At 40.6% G+C, this 17,790-nt stretch overlaps 1 protein-coding gene across 5 annotated transcripts in view; it reads right to left on the bottom strand.

The window, feature by feature from the left end:
- The window catches only part of LOC126281423 (ATP-dependent zinc metalloprotease YME1L-like), a 252,411-nt gene that overhangs the window by 218,794 nt on the left and 15,827 nt on the right, over nt 1-17,790 (bottom strand). Inside the window, exon 1 of one of the 5 annotated variants that reach the window (XM_049980395.1) lies at nt 16,323-16,451. The exons of 2 other annotated variants lie outside the window; for them this stretch is intronic. In XM_049980395.1, the coding sequence (XP_049836352.1) occupies nt 16,323-16,382 (60 nt within the window). In that variant the 5' untranslated portion in view covers nt 16,383-16,451. Of the gene's footprint in view, nt 1-16,322; nt 16,452-17,790 lie in introns of those variants that run through there. 2 more of the 5 variants (XM_049980404.1, XM_049980370.1) reach the window with 2 other exon arrangements.

Genomic DNA, 17,790 nt, shown 5'->3' with positions numbered 1-17,790 from the left:
TTGTTTATATGTCAACAATAGAATTTAAGTAACGAAGCGATCACTGATTTCACCCTATAACAAATGATACTAACTAGGAATAGTCAAAATAAATTAGAAAATCAATTACATACATAAAACTAAGCACAAAATTAGATCTGGTATTGTTTACTTTAAAACTGAGGTCCAATCTTTCTCTTTTATGGAAATGCAGATTATATTCACATGTGTTAACGATATTCAGTTAAAAGTAACAAAATGAATTTAAGGAGGCAGATGGCAAAACAAGAGGGAATTAAAATTATCCCAGCTTGCTTCGTCACACTCTGTGCTTAGCCTGACCATCAGGTATAGTTTACAATGTTTCTTTGATAGACCACTGGTGTCATATTTCACAGTTTTCACTTGTAAACAGCTGTTAAAGAAGGAGAGAAATTTACTAATAAATGTATTAAAGTTAGTAGGTACATTCACTTCCTCATAAACCTCATTCCAGATGATGCTTCACACATTCCTTCTAAAAGTGTCTGTTGAACTTGTTACTTATTCTAGTGGTTTATCTACAAAACATACTGATTTTGTAGGTCCCTTCTTTAACTTCTTTTGGCTTGTAGGAGTTGACACTTTCTCAGCTTTTCCTTATGTGCTTCATTGCCCATCCACATCCATGGCAGCTACGGTCAAGGCCTTCACAAAATGTTTTCCTTTAGAAGTATTGCCATTTACACTTGTGATGGACAATGACCCACAATCTGTGTCTCAGGATTTGGACAATTTTTGTACAAAGAGTGACATCCAGCATGTTACAGCTCCTCCATTACAACCTCAGTCCAATGTGAGGTGGAGCAGCTGGTTCATACTTTCAAAACTCAGATGAACAAATATATCATGCATTCTTCTCAGAGGAAGTCACTCGTACAGGTGCACTCCAGTCGGTGACCGTAGCCTGACGAGCTGTTTCACAACTGCCAGCTCTGTGCAGTGCTTCATCTACTCCAGCCGACATTTGGCCACCCACTGGTTCCCGTCTCACAGCAGTTCCAGGTGGGCTCTGCTATCTTTTCCATGTGTGATCTAAAGTTTTCATATTACCTATGTATTAGTACATGGTGAAAGACCCCTCAGGACATCGTAAAATTAATATTTATTAAAAAACAAAAAATTGAAACACCAATCAATCATAAGCATTGGCAAAGATGTTATTATAAGGTACGACAAATGAAAAAATATTCATTCAACTTTCTGTACATGTTTTTGTTTTTTACACACTCTCTTGAATGTAGAAGTTCTGTTAAGCAGTGCCATGCAGTGGATGATGGGCTACAAGTATTTTGTATCACACATGTTTGAAAAAAAGAAGAAGAAGAAGAAGAAGAAGAAGAAGAAGAAGAAAGAAATTTGATACCAGTATTAAGTATTTCTTATTCAAGTGAAGTTAAGTCAAGTAAGGAGGATTTTCTTAACTATGACAAGCACCAGTGTTTCTGGAGTCCACCGCCTGCAGCTACAATTGAAGAAGTAAGAGATGAAGCCTGATGATAGCCTGCAAAACATTTCTAATAACAATTGTACTATCTCTTTTAAATGTTTTTCATATGCGTATGTATATTTTTTAATTTATTTATTCCTTTTTTGTAACAACACAACTGTTGACCTATGTGCCAGGACTTCAGGGCACCGGTTGTGAGTAGAGTTTGTTAATTATTGTTATAGTAAGAAATTTCTATGACATTGTTATTGGTCATAAAACTAATTGTCTGTATTTTCTGTTTGCACAAATCGTGACGAGGAGCAATTAATGCAAAAAGGAAAAATTGAGGAGAACATTTTTGAAAGGAATAAGAATTGGACCCAGGTCACGTAAAATTTTCCATAGTAAGCTGTTTTGATCGAGGCAGCAAAGGTAGGGCGGCTATGCAAGTTGATTGCATGGTTAAGCTTCTGACATAGCATAGATAAAAACCTTTTCCTCATTATTCACTTCCTTGAATGTTATTTGCAAGAAATTTACAGGAATTTTTCAGTGTGCTACATATTGTCAGAAAAACATAAAGAATTGCAGTACAATAGTTTGCACATCATAATAGACGTAAAACAGGCTTTGACATTAGGTGAATTACATTTATAAAGTGTAATAATTGGCATATAAATTTTTAATATTTTTGTGAAAATTTTATTTCTTGCATATTCATATAACATGACTGAAAAATATATGCCCATTGTTGATGGAGATAGCAAAAATGCGATCAGCCAAGATCGCATACAATTGCCAAGATCGAACAATTGAAGTTCAGGTGCCATGCATGCCTACTGCAGAAAATTTAAGTAGATCAGATATGAGTGTCGCAGGTGTGACTAATGATAGCAATGTTCTACAGCAGGATAACCTCAATGACACAATGTTTACAATTGTCGAGACGATGTCATGCATCTCCCCGAGTGACATACCACTCATGAATGAAACATTGGAGAGCAATTCCAATATGAATTTTGACAACGCATTACAAACACCACTTGTTCACAATGCAAAATTAACTTAGAAAGCACAGAAGTACAACTGAAACACTACTATGGCAGTTAGTATCTAACATAAACATGAAATTTGATAATATGAACACCATACTCAGAGATGTGAAACACAATATGAACACCAATTTCAGTAATATGAAACAAGGTTTGAATACCAAAATTGATACTTTGACACACAACCTGTACATCGTCACACAAGGTCTAAATGTAATAAAACAAGAACAGAAACAAGTATTCAAGGATTTGCAAAACACGGTCTCACAGAAATTCAATAACTTAGCCAAAAATGTTTGCACTGAAACAGAAGAAAAATTGAATGATATGAAAAAACAGGTAAAGCATGAAGTACTTTCTGAAGTTAACAGTAACATTACGGTGTTAAAACAGAAGGTAGATTCTTTTAACAACCATCATGATCGAGTTGAGCAACAGATAAGGAAAATCACAGATGCAAACACAAACATTGATACCACAAAAAACCAGTTGGTTTTGACAGTAAAAAAGGTAACCACTGTCATTAAAAAACTAAATATAGACTATGATGGTGTACCCGTAACTGTAGAAGAGCTTACTTTAAGGATAGCAACATTAGAAGTTGACTCAGCATGTGTTAAAAAGGAGAGAGAGGAGATCAATGAAAATCTGAGTGGTATTATTTGTCAAGCTGAAGCAGGTACTGTATGTTAGGTAAGGGTAATACCATTGCAGAGAAGTTAGTAACCGATTGCAAGTTATACAAAGATGTATTATAAAAGGCTGTTCAGAAAAAAGAAGATGAAATAGTGAACAAGGTAAACATTAATCTAAAAGCCACAGAAAATAGAATCTGCAATCTTTTAGAAGAAAATTTTACTGGATCTCGAAATATGCATGTAAATAATACACAGGCTACAGTGAACAAACCACATCTTGCTGGTATCGATCCACAAATTATCACGAGTCCCACAGCAGGTACCAGTGACAGTTGTATAGAGCAAAGTGTAAAAATACTCACAACTCCAATACCTGAGCAATTACAAACCAGAACTACAGGTAACTTCAAATATGATCAAACATGCCAAGGGGGAGGGGGGGGGGGGGGGATAGGCTGTGTGCTGTCGATAGTTTGTATCAACCACAAAACTTAATATCTGTGAACTCTAAGCGCTCTGTGAAGCCTCCATCTTAACTTTACTTTAGTCAATTCTTTGTTATAGATCATTCTGTATGGATGCAGTGTCAAGTGTAAATATATATGAGCTACAACATATATGGGAATTAAGTTTTCTATAGCCCGATTACCGATCCTGTTCCCATACTGGTATCACCACAGTTCATTCGTGTTTCGAGTCTTCCATGCCAGTGTTTATGCTACATGTTATATACACTATGCAATGATCACACCAAACAGTGCCTTGTACGAAGATGTGGAAGCACAACTCCGCACACCAAGATTCTTCGTTTCTTCACTAATGGCGTATTCATTATTTAACACAGTGATTCCTGTTCTCAACCAACGCCTTGTGCTAATCTCATTAATTTTCAGCTGTCGACAACTACGCCGTTAGAGTGAACAATGGACTCAGGCTTTTTGGATCACTGAATTATGCCCATCTGACAGTGAAATGTGAACTGAACAACATTTTGAATTGTGTCTCTTCTAATTGAGCGTTTCAAGAACAAAGTGATCTCCATCCGACTACGTGTTTAGCCACCCACCAGCATGCTACATCAGTTGCTGTCAGGCCACGTGCAACACCGCCATTACTACTACCGTTGGATCCATTCCCTGCACATGGTGTTCCAGTTGTGTCTGATTTGCATGCACAATTCAGTGTTTCGTGTAACATGGACCCCTCAGTGGCTCGCCACATGCACCACAGGCATGTTATGCATCACATAGTTTCCAAGTGGATGGCTGGCGTTCACAACCCCCCCCCCCCCATCTGACCCTCACTTGCGGGGGTCCAAATTTCTGGTCGTTCAACCGGCTGCCGTTTCCACAGCACCGCCTGTGTCTGCCACATCGGTCTCTCGCTCTGTTCCGGAAGTGGGTCGTTTCCATCCAGCACTCATCACTCACGGCCCAGTTTCCGGGCCCCCTCCATCCGCCCGTTTCAACTGAACTGTCCGTGCCTGCCGTGCCGTGTTTTCGTGACACACAGTCAACTATACCAGATGCCTCTACTGTGGATTCGCCCACCTGGTTTAAATTCGGGCCTACCACGCTGGCCTCTGACTTAACCTCAGTTCAGCTGATACCCCAGGAGACACTGAAGCCGCCGTCATCACCCCCTCCTCGCTGCCTGCCGAAGCTATTGCCCTTATACAAGGATAACCCACGCTCATTGAGCATCTGTTCGAGTTACATCATGTATCTGAAGACAACTCAAAGTTTCTCTGCCTTGTCACCTACCCCCACGACCACTCGGATTTTATTTGTGACCTGCTCCTTTCACCGCCGCTTGCACCAAAATAAGTGTTTGCAAAGAAGACTATAATGAAACAACTAGCCTGCTCGCCACAAGAGTTAATAATCAAGATTCTCTATGAGTAGCACCTGGGGGAACGCACCCCCTCACAACTCTGGCATCGCCTGCGATTGCTTGTGAACGAGCATACCGTGCATGACGCCACACTATGGGCTGTGTGGTCTGCCAAACTACCTACTGATCTACAGATCCATCTGTTACCACACCCGTTTCAGAGTCCATTGGTTTCTGCCTACACATTGTTGACCAGTTGTATTCACTGCTGCGGCAACATCAGCTGGTTCATTCCACACCGGTCGACGGCACAGCCGCCCCAGCATATCAACCTTTGGCCGGCAGAGGCAGGGCTCGCTCTGCCATCACCTCATCCACTTCTCCTAGCAGCGTTGGCTCACTCTCTCCACTGTCCGAGCACTCCAGGATCACCCATAAACCTTACGTACCGGTCTATTTATAGGAACAAATCAATGAGGACAAGCCGCCCCCTCTGTCGCAGTCTCCACCTCCTCCTCAGCCTTTCTGCTGGTACCACAAAGAGTGCAGGTTGCCAACACCCAAACGCCGACCACAGGAACTAAGAGACGCCAAGTCCTGCCGAGAACCTAACAGGTGTCCTCTTACATTACACTCCATTCACTCATCCACCTGGTCGAGTGGTCGTCTCTATGTGACTGACATTGCATCAGGTCTAGCTTTTCTGGTTGACGGGGTGCTGCCATATCAATCATACTTACTTCAATGGCTCCACATGCTTCTTCACAGATGAAGTCACATCTATGAGCTGTCAACACGTTGAAGTTACCTACCTCAGGCTCAGTAAAGGTTACGGTGACCGCATCTCCTTCTCTACATTTTCCGTGGACGTTCTACATTGCGGACATCAATGAACCGATCCTTGGTAAGGATTTTTTGTCTCATTACAAACTACCTCCAAACATCGTACAGGGTTCAGTGCTCCACCATCCTACGAACACTCACATACTGTGCACCTGCACCTATGTCCAAAGCTCTGTTTCCACTGCAACATATGATATCACACGCGAGTGCTCCGCCCTCGCAGGCAACATTGTGACCTGTGTTACCAACCTACTGGCAGAATATGAAGCATCACATCCACTTACAGTGAGCTCATTGCGACTCGTACCTCGCTTCTGCAATTGCAGTCCATGGCGTTGCCACCTAAACAAGATTGCTCGGGTGAGCCAACCTCGAACTCTCACCAGGTTGGTCCACAAACTTTACTTGCGTGTAACATTGCAAACCCCCTGTCACGCTCGCCTCATCCAGTGCCATGTATTTCAAACAGTGTTGCTAATGACAGTCGCGCGCGTTACGACCACGCCCACCTCTTGGACAGCTATTGCGAGTGTTGATAAACATTCCCCCTCTCTCTCACCGGCCACATGACCCAGTGGCTATTGTGGCCCCACGTGTGATACCAGCACTGCTCTTGCCGGCGCCGATTGTCCAGTGCAAGGTTAACAGCAGACAGTCGCCTCCTGTTTCCCTTTGCTCAGCACTGTGTGCGCACCCACGTCCTCCACACAAGCGCACGCCGTGCTCCCATAAGAGACATGTGACTTTCATGCTACCTTTTCCCACTCGCGCTAACGGCTATGTCTCATCGCACCCTACTCATCCGAAGACTTGGCACCGGGACATTAACCAATCTCATGTGCAGTTCCCAGTTTCTTCTGTCACTGATGGAATGACACACAAGATAGTTACCACTGCCGGCTGTTCTATTAGGTGTAAGGTCTGACACCTCAACCCTATCAAGTTGCACGCAGCCCGGCAGCAGATTAATAAACTTTTGGCGGCAGGTGTTCTGCAATCTTCAGACAGCAACTGGTCTTCACCAATTCACCTCGTCCGCAAACATGACAGATCTTTTTGAATGTGCGGTCATGGACAATTACCCAGTGCCAAACATCAATGACTTCACTCATATGTTATTGGGCGCCACAATTTTCAGTGTTATTGACCGTAAACGTGCCTACCACCAGATTCCCATGGCACCGGAACACATTCCTAAGACAGCTATTATCATGCCGCTTGGTTTATTCCCATATCACTTCATGCCGTTTGGCCTAAAGAATGCGGCACAAACGTGGCAACGTTTCATTGACTCTATCTTGCGACAGTTCGAGTTTTCCTTTGCTTATCTGGATCACATTCTCGTTTTCAGAAGCTCAGCAGAGGAACATGAAAATCATCTGTCTATGGTCCTCCAGACTTTGAACTCTAACAGTGTCGATGTCAACAAAGACAAGTTTCAGTTGCGCCAGGCATCAGTCTCCTTCCTAGGTTACACCGTCTCCGCTGAAGGAATACAGCCTTCCAAATCTCATGTGCAGACTATCACGTCTCTGCCTCCCATGGCTACTTACGAAGAGTTCTGCCATTTCCTCAGCACCATCAATTACTATTGTTGTGATCTGCATTCCACTGCCGCTGTTCAGGCACCCCTGACGGACTCGCTATCAGGCAAACAAACTTCCCGTATCAAACCCGTCTTTTGGACTGCTCTGACGCTAGAGGCCTTCAAGGCTCTGAAGACTTCTTTAGCTCATGCTGTGACACTTGCCCACCACGACGCCTCAGCTGAGTTATTTGTCACTACGGAAGCCAGCGACATTGCAATGGGGACAGTGTTGCAACAACGCAAGGGTGACATGGTTTCTCCCCTTCATTTCTTCTCCAAGAAACTATCTACAGCTCAGAGAAAATATTCTGCATTCGATAGAGAGCTATTTGCTGTTTACAAGGCAATCAAACATTTCTGCCCCGACATTGAGGGACGTTCGTTTTTTGTCCTCAGCATTCACTAACCACTGGCAGAAGCGTTCTGCAACCTACCTGAGGATCCACCCCCTCAATGTTACCGCCACTTTGAGCTGGTTTCTCAGTTCACAACGGACGTCCGTTACATCAAGGGTGCAGATAACATTGTTGTGGATTTCTGCTCAGGGATCAGTGCTGTTTCCTGCATCGTTGATACTTCCGATTTGACCTCCCTACAAGCTTCTGACAAAGATTCTCAGGCTCTCCTACAAGACCCACAAACATCACTTGTTTTCACAAAGGCTAAATTTCCTGGCGTTTCCAACGAGGTGTGGTGTGATTCTTCAACCGGCACCCTATGCCCTTTGCTCCCACCCAGGTTGCGCCGACAGGTTTTCGAGGCCTTGCATAACCTAGCCCACCTGGGCATTCGAGACACCACATGTCTCGTGTCAGAACATTTCTTTTCGAAGAATATCAAATGGGACTGTCAAACCTGGGCAAGCAGCTGCATCACTGCCAGCACAACAAGATCAGCTGCCACACCTCCCTGCCTCTGGGCAAGTTCAACATTCCTGTCATGTACATATTGATCTGATCAGATCTCTTCCTCCTTTGGAGGGCCATAGATATATCTTATCAACTATTGACTGTTTGTCTCACTGGGTCAAGGCTTTCCCTCTTACTAACATAGCTGCCGAGTCTGTAGCCAAGGCTTTCATTGGCTCATGGATCGCTCGTTTAAGGTGCCCGACCACTATCACCATCGATCGGGGTCGACAATTCGAATCCTCCTTTTTCACCATCCTCTGCAATATCTGTGGTATCAAAAAAATTCACATAACTGCCTACCACCCACAAAGCAATGGGGTGGTGGAGAGATGGCACTGCACCCTTAAGACAGCCCTCTGATGCAATGATTGTCTCGTTGTAAGCTCTCCCGTGGGTGCTACTTGGTCTATGCTCGACCTATAAACCTGACCTACAGGGGACTATATCCGAATTTGTTCTCAGCAAGAATCTGGTCCTACCGGGGGAACATATTCTTCCCCAGGTTAGTGAGGATTTTCCCCCCTCACCAGATTACATTAGCCAGATGTGCACGCATTTTCAACAAACACTTTTGCCCCCGCCCATCAGTCACTCACCACCCGAGATTTACGTTTGTACCGCACTCTCGGCTGCTCCCACGTCACACTGCATGATGATGCAGATAGACAGCCTCTTCAACCTCCTTATCTTGACCCTACGACGTCCTGTGTGGGGGGACATGACTTTTGATATCATGATTAAAGACCGCACACAGACAGTTTCTCTGCATCACCTGAAACCAGCTTTCGTCGACCCTGATGGTCTCACACCACCGCAGTCGGACTCTGCAGATGATCCATCCTTGATCAAGAATGAAGACGTGCTCCCACCAACCTCACTGCACACCTCTTCCACTGAAGACTGTTCACCGCCGTTCGCTGGTTTCCCGACCACACCCCCTGTTTCACCTTGCACAGGTTTCGCGCCCTCACCTCCAATGTCGGAGACACACACACCTACTATCAGTTTGTCCTGCAGCGTGCTGCCACACCGAGTGAATGAAGTTTCTATAGTGACATTCGATGACCGAGTGCTCATTCTTTTGACAGATATTGAGGTCCCGCCATCAGACGGTCCCTTCACATCAACACTGCACACAACATCACACTCCCGCACGAGTGTGACCGAGCACCTCTACGTGCTTACATTTCTATGGACGGCTTCATCCACTTAAGAGCCACACACGTCTCCACCATGCCGTCGACCGCCCCACCCTCTCACTCCCAGGCCAGCCGCCATCTAATCCAGCCATGGTGGCTGACTGACTACAAAGTGAACCTGCTTCTCACCGCTCCACCTGCACAACCCACCTCATTCGAGATGGAAGTACCTGTGGTGCGCCTGCCTACGCGCACGATTTCCACTAACGTCGATGCCCGCAAGCAATCACCCTTGGACATCTCCATTACTCCGTACCGCAGGGGGGAAGGCTGTGTGGTGTCGATAGTTCATATCGACCACAGAACTTAATATCTGTGAACTCTAAGTGCTCTGTCAAGCCTCCATCTTTACTTTAGTCAGTTCTTTGTTATACTTCCTTCTGCACGGACACAGTGTCAAGTGTAAATATATACGAGCTATGACATACATGGGAATTAAGTTTTCTATATCCCGATAACTGATCCCGTTCCCATATGCCTAGCAACTATTTTTGCAGGGAAAGGTATGCTGAGACATTGACAGTTTCCTACATTCACTACCGAAGATAAAAGAATGAATCCTGTAGTATTTATCAGTGCTTTTTGTCATGTATTTCCACACAACTGGATGGAAGAACAGAAAATCAAATTTGTCATGGTATATACACAAGGTGACGTTATTTTATGGGCAACTGAAGTCACTGAACATTGCAGCACTTATATCCAATTTGAATGAGCTTTCCTCGGAAAAATACTGGTCTGAGGCAGTGCAAGAAAAACTCAGACTCGAGGTTTTCAACTCCACACCATTCAATGGCAAATACGGTAGCCTACATGGATACTTTGAAAAATACCTGAACGAGACACCCTACTGGACGAACCCAACATCACAGGTAGAGATGTAAAAAAATTTGAAAAAACTTTTACCATCGCACATTAGAGGAAAATTAGTCATAATGCCAGAGCATGACACTGAATATTTTCGGTCAGGACTTGATTCTATAGACTTAGGCTATGTGGAAAGACCTGTACCCAATAGAGCAACAGAAAATCAAGCACAACAACAACATAGTTATGTAAATCAGTCAGCAAAATGTGAGCTATGCACACAGCAAGGATGGTACACACAACAGCAAAGTTGCATACCCAGAGGTAACAAGTACGGTAATGGGAATGGAAAAAAACAAATAATTTAAAAGAAATTTTCAAAACAACAGGGGTAATTTCAATGCATTAGTGAATTACAATTCACCATCAAAAGGCTCTATGCCGAACATGAATAGAAAAAATCAGCCACAGCAGTGGCCAATGCGCGGCAAAAATGCAATGCCTTTTGCTGTACTGCAGTCGACCTTTTGGCAGCAAAATAACTGCACAGCAGCTAACGACACAAATTGGTGAGGTACAGACATAGTGCGACTAACTGAAATTACTACAAGTAATGAATTAAGTCACAATACACATCAGGAAACACCAACTGGTCATATTTAAGCCCCAGGCTGATGACCTCTCCGGGAGTGGGAGCAAAACAAAACTACAAACATGTTTCATATGGTTTGACAAATAAGGTGACATCAAGGATGATTTTTATCAGCATGAGTTAGATACAGTAGGTAAAGTTTAGGAAGAACAAATATAATCAATCATTAAGGTGAGTATTTAATATTGACACACAATCAATTTTAGATACAAGTTCAACTACCAACCTAATGTCAAATGCATTTTTTTTTGTGAACTGAAGAAGAGAGGCAAATTCCCAATATTTCCTGTACAAAATTGCAAGGTGCAAACTGCTGCAGGCAGTAAGACCAAGACTTACTCCATTACAAACAGAACATTTTACAGTGAAGTGCAACCTTCTTGTAATTGACAAATTTATTGGCATGGACATGTTTAGAACATACAAAACACACAGATTGCCATAGATAACGGTTAATTCCAGTTTTACGTACAGGATCAGATTGTTTCCATCAATTTAGTCAAAACACCTGATGAAAGTAATAAAAACAAATCAGAGTCAAAAGCAATAGTACAATATTCCTTTCCAGCTGTATATATCACAAACAAATCTGATACTGAACAAGAAGCAAACACTTTGTTTAGTTACGAAATGGTAGAGCAGGAACTAAGTGATTCACAGATACTAAATGATATCCAATGACAAGAACTTTCTAACTTGTTATTTAAGTATGCAGATGTTTTCAGTAATGAACCAGGAGTAATCAAAGACTATGAATATAAATTTGAAGTCTATCCACATGAGACATTTTGTGTCATGTCATATCCTATTCCATTGGCAAAACGAGAGGCAGTAAGGAAAGAGATCAATCATATGATTAAATAAGGAATTATACAACCTTCATTTTCACCCTATTGTAGTCCAATATTAACAATAAGTAAACCAGACAGTTCTGTAAGATTAGTTCTCGATGCTAGATGTATCAATAAGATTATAGTGCCAGTACACATAAGACCAGACACCTTGGAAGAACAGCTTTTAAAGTTTTACAACACAAAATATTTCAGTATACTGAATCTCAAGTGTCCTACTGGCAAATAAAGCTCCATGAAGAAAGTCGAAAATATACAGCATTTGTTTGTGGTGGCATAAGTTACGAATTCCATGTTCTACCTTTTGGACTGAACATTAGTGCAATAGTGTTTATAGCTGCATTGGACAAGGTTTTGGGACCAGAATTGCTTAGCAAAATCACTGTTTATGTATATGACATGCTAATAGCCATACCCACTTGGTTAGAACATATCAGGCTCATTGAAAAGGCGCTTCAACAATTTGCAGATTACAGAGTAACAGCCAATTTAAAAAAGTCTAGTTATGGAAAGGAGCAAGTCAAATTTTTAGGACATGTTGTGTCAGAAAAAGGTATATTACCTGACCTGAAAAAACTTGATGCCATATGCAATTGTCCAGCTCCAAGGAATAAAAAATAACTAAAAGCTTTTTTAGGACTAGCATCCTTTTTTCATAAATTCATACCACAGCAACTGATGAGCAGTGACACATTGCTCAGCTTGTTACAAAAAAATAGGCTTTGGTTATGGTATATTAAGTGTCAAGAGAACTTTAACAACATGAAGCACGGATTAGTCAATGCAAACATTCTTAGCCACCCTGACATGTTGAAGGATTTTTGTCTATGCACAGATCCCTCATCTCAAGGGCTGGGGGCATGCTTGTTCCATATGTGAGAGGAAGAAGGTAAGGAAGTACCCAAGGTCATCAATTTTGCTAGTCGCACATTATCAGAAGCTGAATGATCTTGCTCTGTGTCAGAATTGGAAAGTTTGGCGGTAATATGGGCATTTAAGAAGTTTTAATATTTTTGTGGGGAAAGAATAACAAATTTTACGTCACCATCAGTCACTGTCATTTCTTTTAACTTGTAAACTATTGCACTGTACATTAACTAGGTAGTGTCTATATTTACAAGAATTCAATTTCAAAATCATTTATGTTAAAAGAAGTCAAAATGTTATTGCAGACGCCTTATCTAGGTTACCGCATGGTTTAGAGGAATTTGGTGAATTAACAGAGCAAGATGCAGAAATCAAAACGTTATTAACACTAGGTACAACACAACAGTCTGGGTACCGTAAGTTTTGTAATAAAATGAAAATTACACGACAGCAAGATCGCAGATGGAGGAAAGTAATGCAAAACTTTGAGCAGGATGAAGGTGGGAAGGTAAGTAAATAGTATCAGGAGTACAAGGGCGTTTTGTTTCATAGGAAACATGAAAAATCCGATCAGTGGTGTGTGTGTGTGTGTGTGTGTGTGTGTGTGTGTGTGTGTGTGTGTGTGTTCCTGAAGATTAAATCGACGAATTTATAAGACACACACATAAAGTATGAGGACATTATGGAGTAGGCAAATGTACTGCAAAAATTGCAGCACTTTGTCATTTTCCAAATTTGAGAAGATGAGTCCTACAGGTATTAAGAAAGTGTGCAATATGTCAAAAGTCAAAATAGTCCATTGTGTCAGAATATACTGAGCTACACCCAATACTTACAAAAAACCTTCTAGATGTAGTATCCCTGGACATAGCTGGTCCATATCCAAGAAGTAAAAGAGGAGTAAGATACGTAGTAGCACTAAACAATATTTTCTTGAAACATATCAAAATGTATACCATTAAAAATGCAATAGCCACAATTATCAGAAAAAGAATTGAGGGAGACTATTTGAGAAGAGTAGGTAAACCAAAGGTGCAAAAGTGGAAACAATTTATGATCTCACAGGGCATGAAGCGTATATTAGTAAGCGTTTTTCACCTAGAAGCAAGCCTAGTAGAACGAGTCTTTAAACAATTTAACTGGTCTGTTAGTTCATTCACCCCTCTCAAACACACCCAACAGGCAGAGTACATAACTCCATTCATGCAAGTTGTCAATAACCTTCCACATTCTTCAACAGGTTTCACACCTAATGAATTGATGTTCCAAAAAAAAAAAAAAAAAAAAAAAAAAAAAAGAGTGGGAGTCGCCCATACCAAAGGTACCCACTAAAGACATGACACTACAAGACAAAATCAAACAACCCATGTTTACACTAGAAAACAAGGCTGAGCATAAAAAGAAAATTTATAATAAGACATTGAAATGTGTTACACAAATTTTTGAAGGGCAACGAGTCCTCTTACGATGCATCCTAAATTGACAAAAATTGGCAAACTGAATAAGAACTGGAAGTTACTGTATTCAGGTCCATACATGATTTCCAAAATACCATACCCTGGGAGAAAACAGGAAGAGACAGGGTCTCCACCCCCACAAAGACATAAAAGCTTTTATAGAATGATTAAGCTTGGTAGTTTTTTTTCTTTCTATTACACGATAATTGTACATAGTGTACATAACTCTAAGTTAGCTTATGGCTCACCTGTCCGCACTCAACAGTACGCACTGACATCAGTAGTAGGAGAGGAGGCACTGACATGTGCACATGCGTGACAGGTTAACAGAAAGTGCAACAAAATACGAATGTGATATATATAACTACTTAACTTAAATACAAAGTAAACAGAAATACTACACAATTACATCTACTATCTAAGAACTAAGGAACCTATTGACATGTGTACACAGAGATTTAATTAAATACTAAGCTATAAACAATGTGTTCACAGGCAAAAGGAGGCATTATGAAAAACTATAGGAGACATGTAAGCTAAGATCTAACGACAAAATACCATGAGAAATGTCAAATCATTTTCTTTGCAGAGTAAATGATCATAATGGGTAACAGAATAGACAAATGTCAATGAATTTACACAAGGTATGGAAATATCTATGAACATATGCAATGACTAAAAGCATCAGTGGCCACCGAGCTATGAAGTGCAATTAGTTTTAAGTTTTTTCTTTCAATGACCAGTGCATTATGACAGCTCAGAAGAAGAGAATTACATTGAGGGTAGCAGGTACCAAATGAAGAAATGGGCCACACCTCGAGTAAACAATTTAGTTATAAGGATCATTATACAAAGGTTACATAAGGCAAATGAAAAATGAAATATGAATTGTTGCAGTGTACCTCTGTGACATTTATCAGTTTCTATTCGCTGCAGAGTACACACACATTTAAATATGTGATTTTTACAAAAACCAATTAATTTTATTGTGTCACATGAAAGCTTGTAGTGCTTCTTTATAATGTCAGCTGTAATAGAAAATGCTGCTGCATGTGAAAACAGATCTGTGATTAGTTTTCTAAATGCAAAGAAAATTAAATCAAAGGAAATTCATCAGAAAATCTGTGAGGTTTACAGGTAAAATGCTATGAGTAATTCAATGGTTAGAAGATGGGTCAGACTGTTCAATGAAGGACGTGATCAAGTGCATGATGAAGAATGAAGTGGACGCCTGTCTGTGGTTAATGATCTGAACTGGTTCACACAACTGAAGAGACAATTAAGCACAACCGTAAGTTTACACTTAGTGCCCTAACTATGGAAGTTCTGCAAATCTCATGATCACTAATTCATGAAATTGTTGCTGAAAAACGGAAATTTCGAAAACTTTGCTCAGGTTGGGTACCCAAAATTCTTACTGAACAACACAAAAACCAATGCGTGTGCAGTGCACTTCAGTTTTTGACACGCTACAATGAAGAAGGCAATGGTTCTCTTTCTCGGATAGTCATGGGGGATGAAATGTGGGTATCATACGACACCCCTGAAACAAAACGACAATCAGTTGAATGGAGGCACACTTCATCCCCAATGAAGGTTAAGACTAAACAAATCTTGACACCTCAAAAATCATGTGCACTATTTTTTGGGACATAAAAGGCATTTTGCTGATTCATTTCGTATTACAATGCCAAACAATCAATGCACATGGTTACTGCGAGACCATTAAGAAATTGTGCCGCACAATACAGAACAAGTGCCAAGGATTACTGTCAAAAGGTGTTGTTTTTTCCACGATAATGCCTGACCTCACAAGGCGAATGTGACCAAACAACTCTTATGGGAATTTCACTGGGACATATTTGATCATCCTCTGTACACCCCGGACCTCGCTCCTAACGACTTTCATCTCTTCTTATACCTAAAATCTGTCCATGGTGGTCAACACTTCAATGATGATGACGAGCTGAAATAACATGTTACCACATGGTTGAATACACAGGTAGCAACCTTCTATGAAGAAGGCATGCGAAAGCTTGTGCCACGCTATGACAAGTGCCTACAAAATTTCGGAAGCTCTGTAGAAAAGTAGTTTAATAGTTGTAGATTTTTGTACAATAAATATTTTTTCTGTATCTATACACATTTGTTTTATATAACCAAATGAAACTTACTTTGTGGACATATCTCGTAAATACATACAAAAAAAAAAGTACTATACGTCTCCATAACATGTCAACGTACACGGCAAAAGACCTCCACGATATTGTAAAATTAAGATGTATTGAAAAACAAAAAATTGAAACACTGCTCAATCATAAGCATTAGCAAAGATGTTAATTATGAATGCGTGATAAGGTGCAGACAAATGAAAATTGCTCGTTCAATGTTTTGTACATGTTTTGACCGTCTAGGCATAGTTGAAGTAAAGACAAAGTGAGCCGTATACCTCCTTCCTGGTGGAATGACTGGAAATGATCATCTGTCAGATCCACTGCACCTAATATGCGCTTCTCATGCATGGTTGTATACATCTTTGGGTGGGTATAGTGACATCTCTGAACAGTCAAAGGGACTGTGCCTGTGATAAAATATCCACAGTCAACGTCTATCTTCAGGAGTTCTGGGAACTGGGCTGATACAAAACATTATGTTGTGTGTGTGTATTAAAAATATCTGAACTACATGAATTTTTCATGTCTTTGAGAATTTCAAGAATTTCCTCTTAGTTTACTTCCATAAAGTTGCTTAAAGAAGGTCTGGTCCGATCATGATTTAGGTTTGTATTCTCCATATATGTTTCCTTAGATTTTCTTACAGACTTTTTGATTTCCTCTTCACAGCTTACAAAGTTTTATTGAATGTATCTGCTACTATTGGAACTGTATTATCAGAGTTTCTGACTACACCTTCAATATTACTAATTACTGACAAGGCTGCTTTGCATTGGTTTTTATTTTTTTTTTTTTTTGTTAAATTACTGTTGGATCTCTGTTTAGCAAACTGTAACTCTTTCTTGTGCAGTTCCTTAGTAAATTTTTGAAGGTCCTCAATTTTATCGGAATTATGAACGTTGCTTACGCCTTTTAATAATAGCAGTTTATTCTTTAGTTTCTCCAGTTCTTTGGTGTACCATGGTTTTGCCTTTCTAGTTTATGTTTTTTTTCTTTGGAACCTGATAAGTAAGATACTAATTAAATAACTGTTGAAGATTTCATAAACAAGTTGGGCTTTGGAACTACTTCTTACAGGGTGAGGTCCCTAGGTATGGGATGGATTTTTTTAAATCATCTATACCATGATGTAGGTTAGGGTCCTAGGTATCTTACCCTGCAGCCCTTCACCGTGGAGGGCTCTCATTTCAGCGTAAGTGACAAAAAATTTGTTTAATTTTGCTTGACTGTTCTAGAGCTAGAAACTGATGTGAATAATGTTATAGGCATTAGCATACTAGCCTGACATGAGAATGTCATGGTTTCAAACCTTGTCAGGTGTTTCAAATTTGTTTATTTTTAATTTTTTATGTAAATGAGTGATTAAAAATAACAATCAGTTACCTGGCTTAAATGTACTTTTTAAATCATTAATCTTTTGTTGCATCAGTTTAACATCATATTAACTTTCTCATTTGTTCCTATGTTT

Source organism: Schistocerca gregaria, chromosome 1, assembly GCF_023897955.1.
Source record: "Schistocerca gregaria isolate iqSchGreg1 chromosome 1, iqSchGreg1.2, whole genome shotgun sequence".
Taxonomy (NCBI): Eukaryota; Metazoa; Arthropoda; class Insecta; order Orthoptera; family Acrididae; genus Schistocerca; species Schistocerca gregaria.
This window is presented reverse-complemented; position numbering and strand designations above follow the sequence as displayed.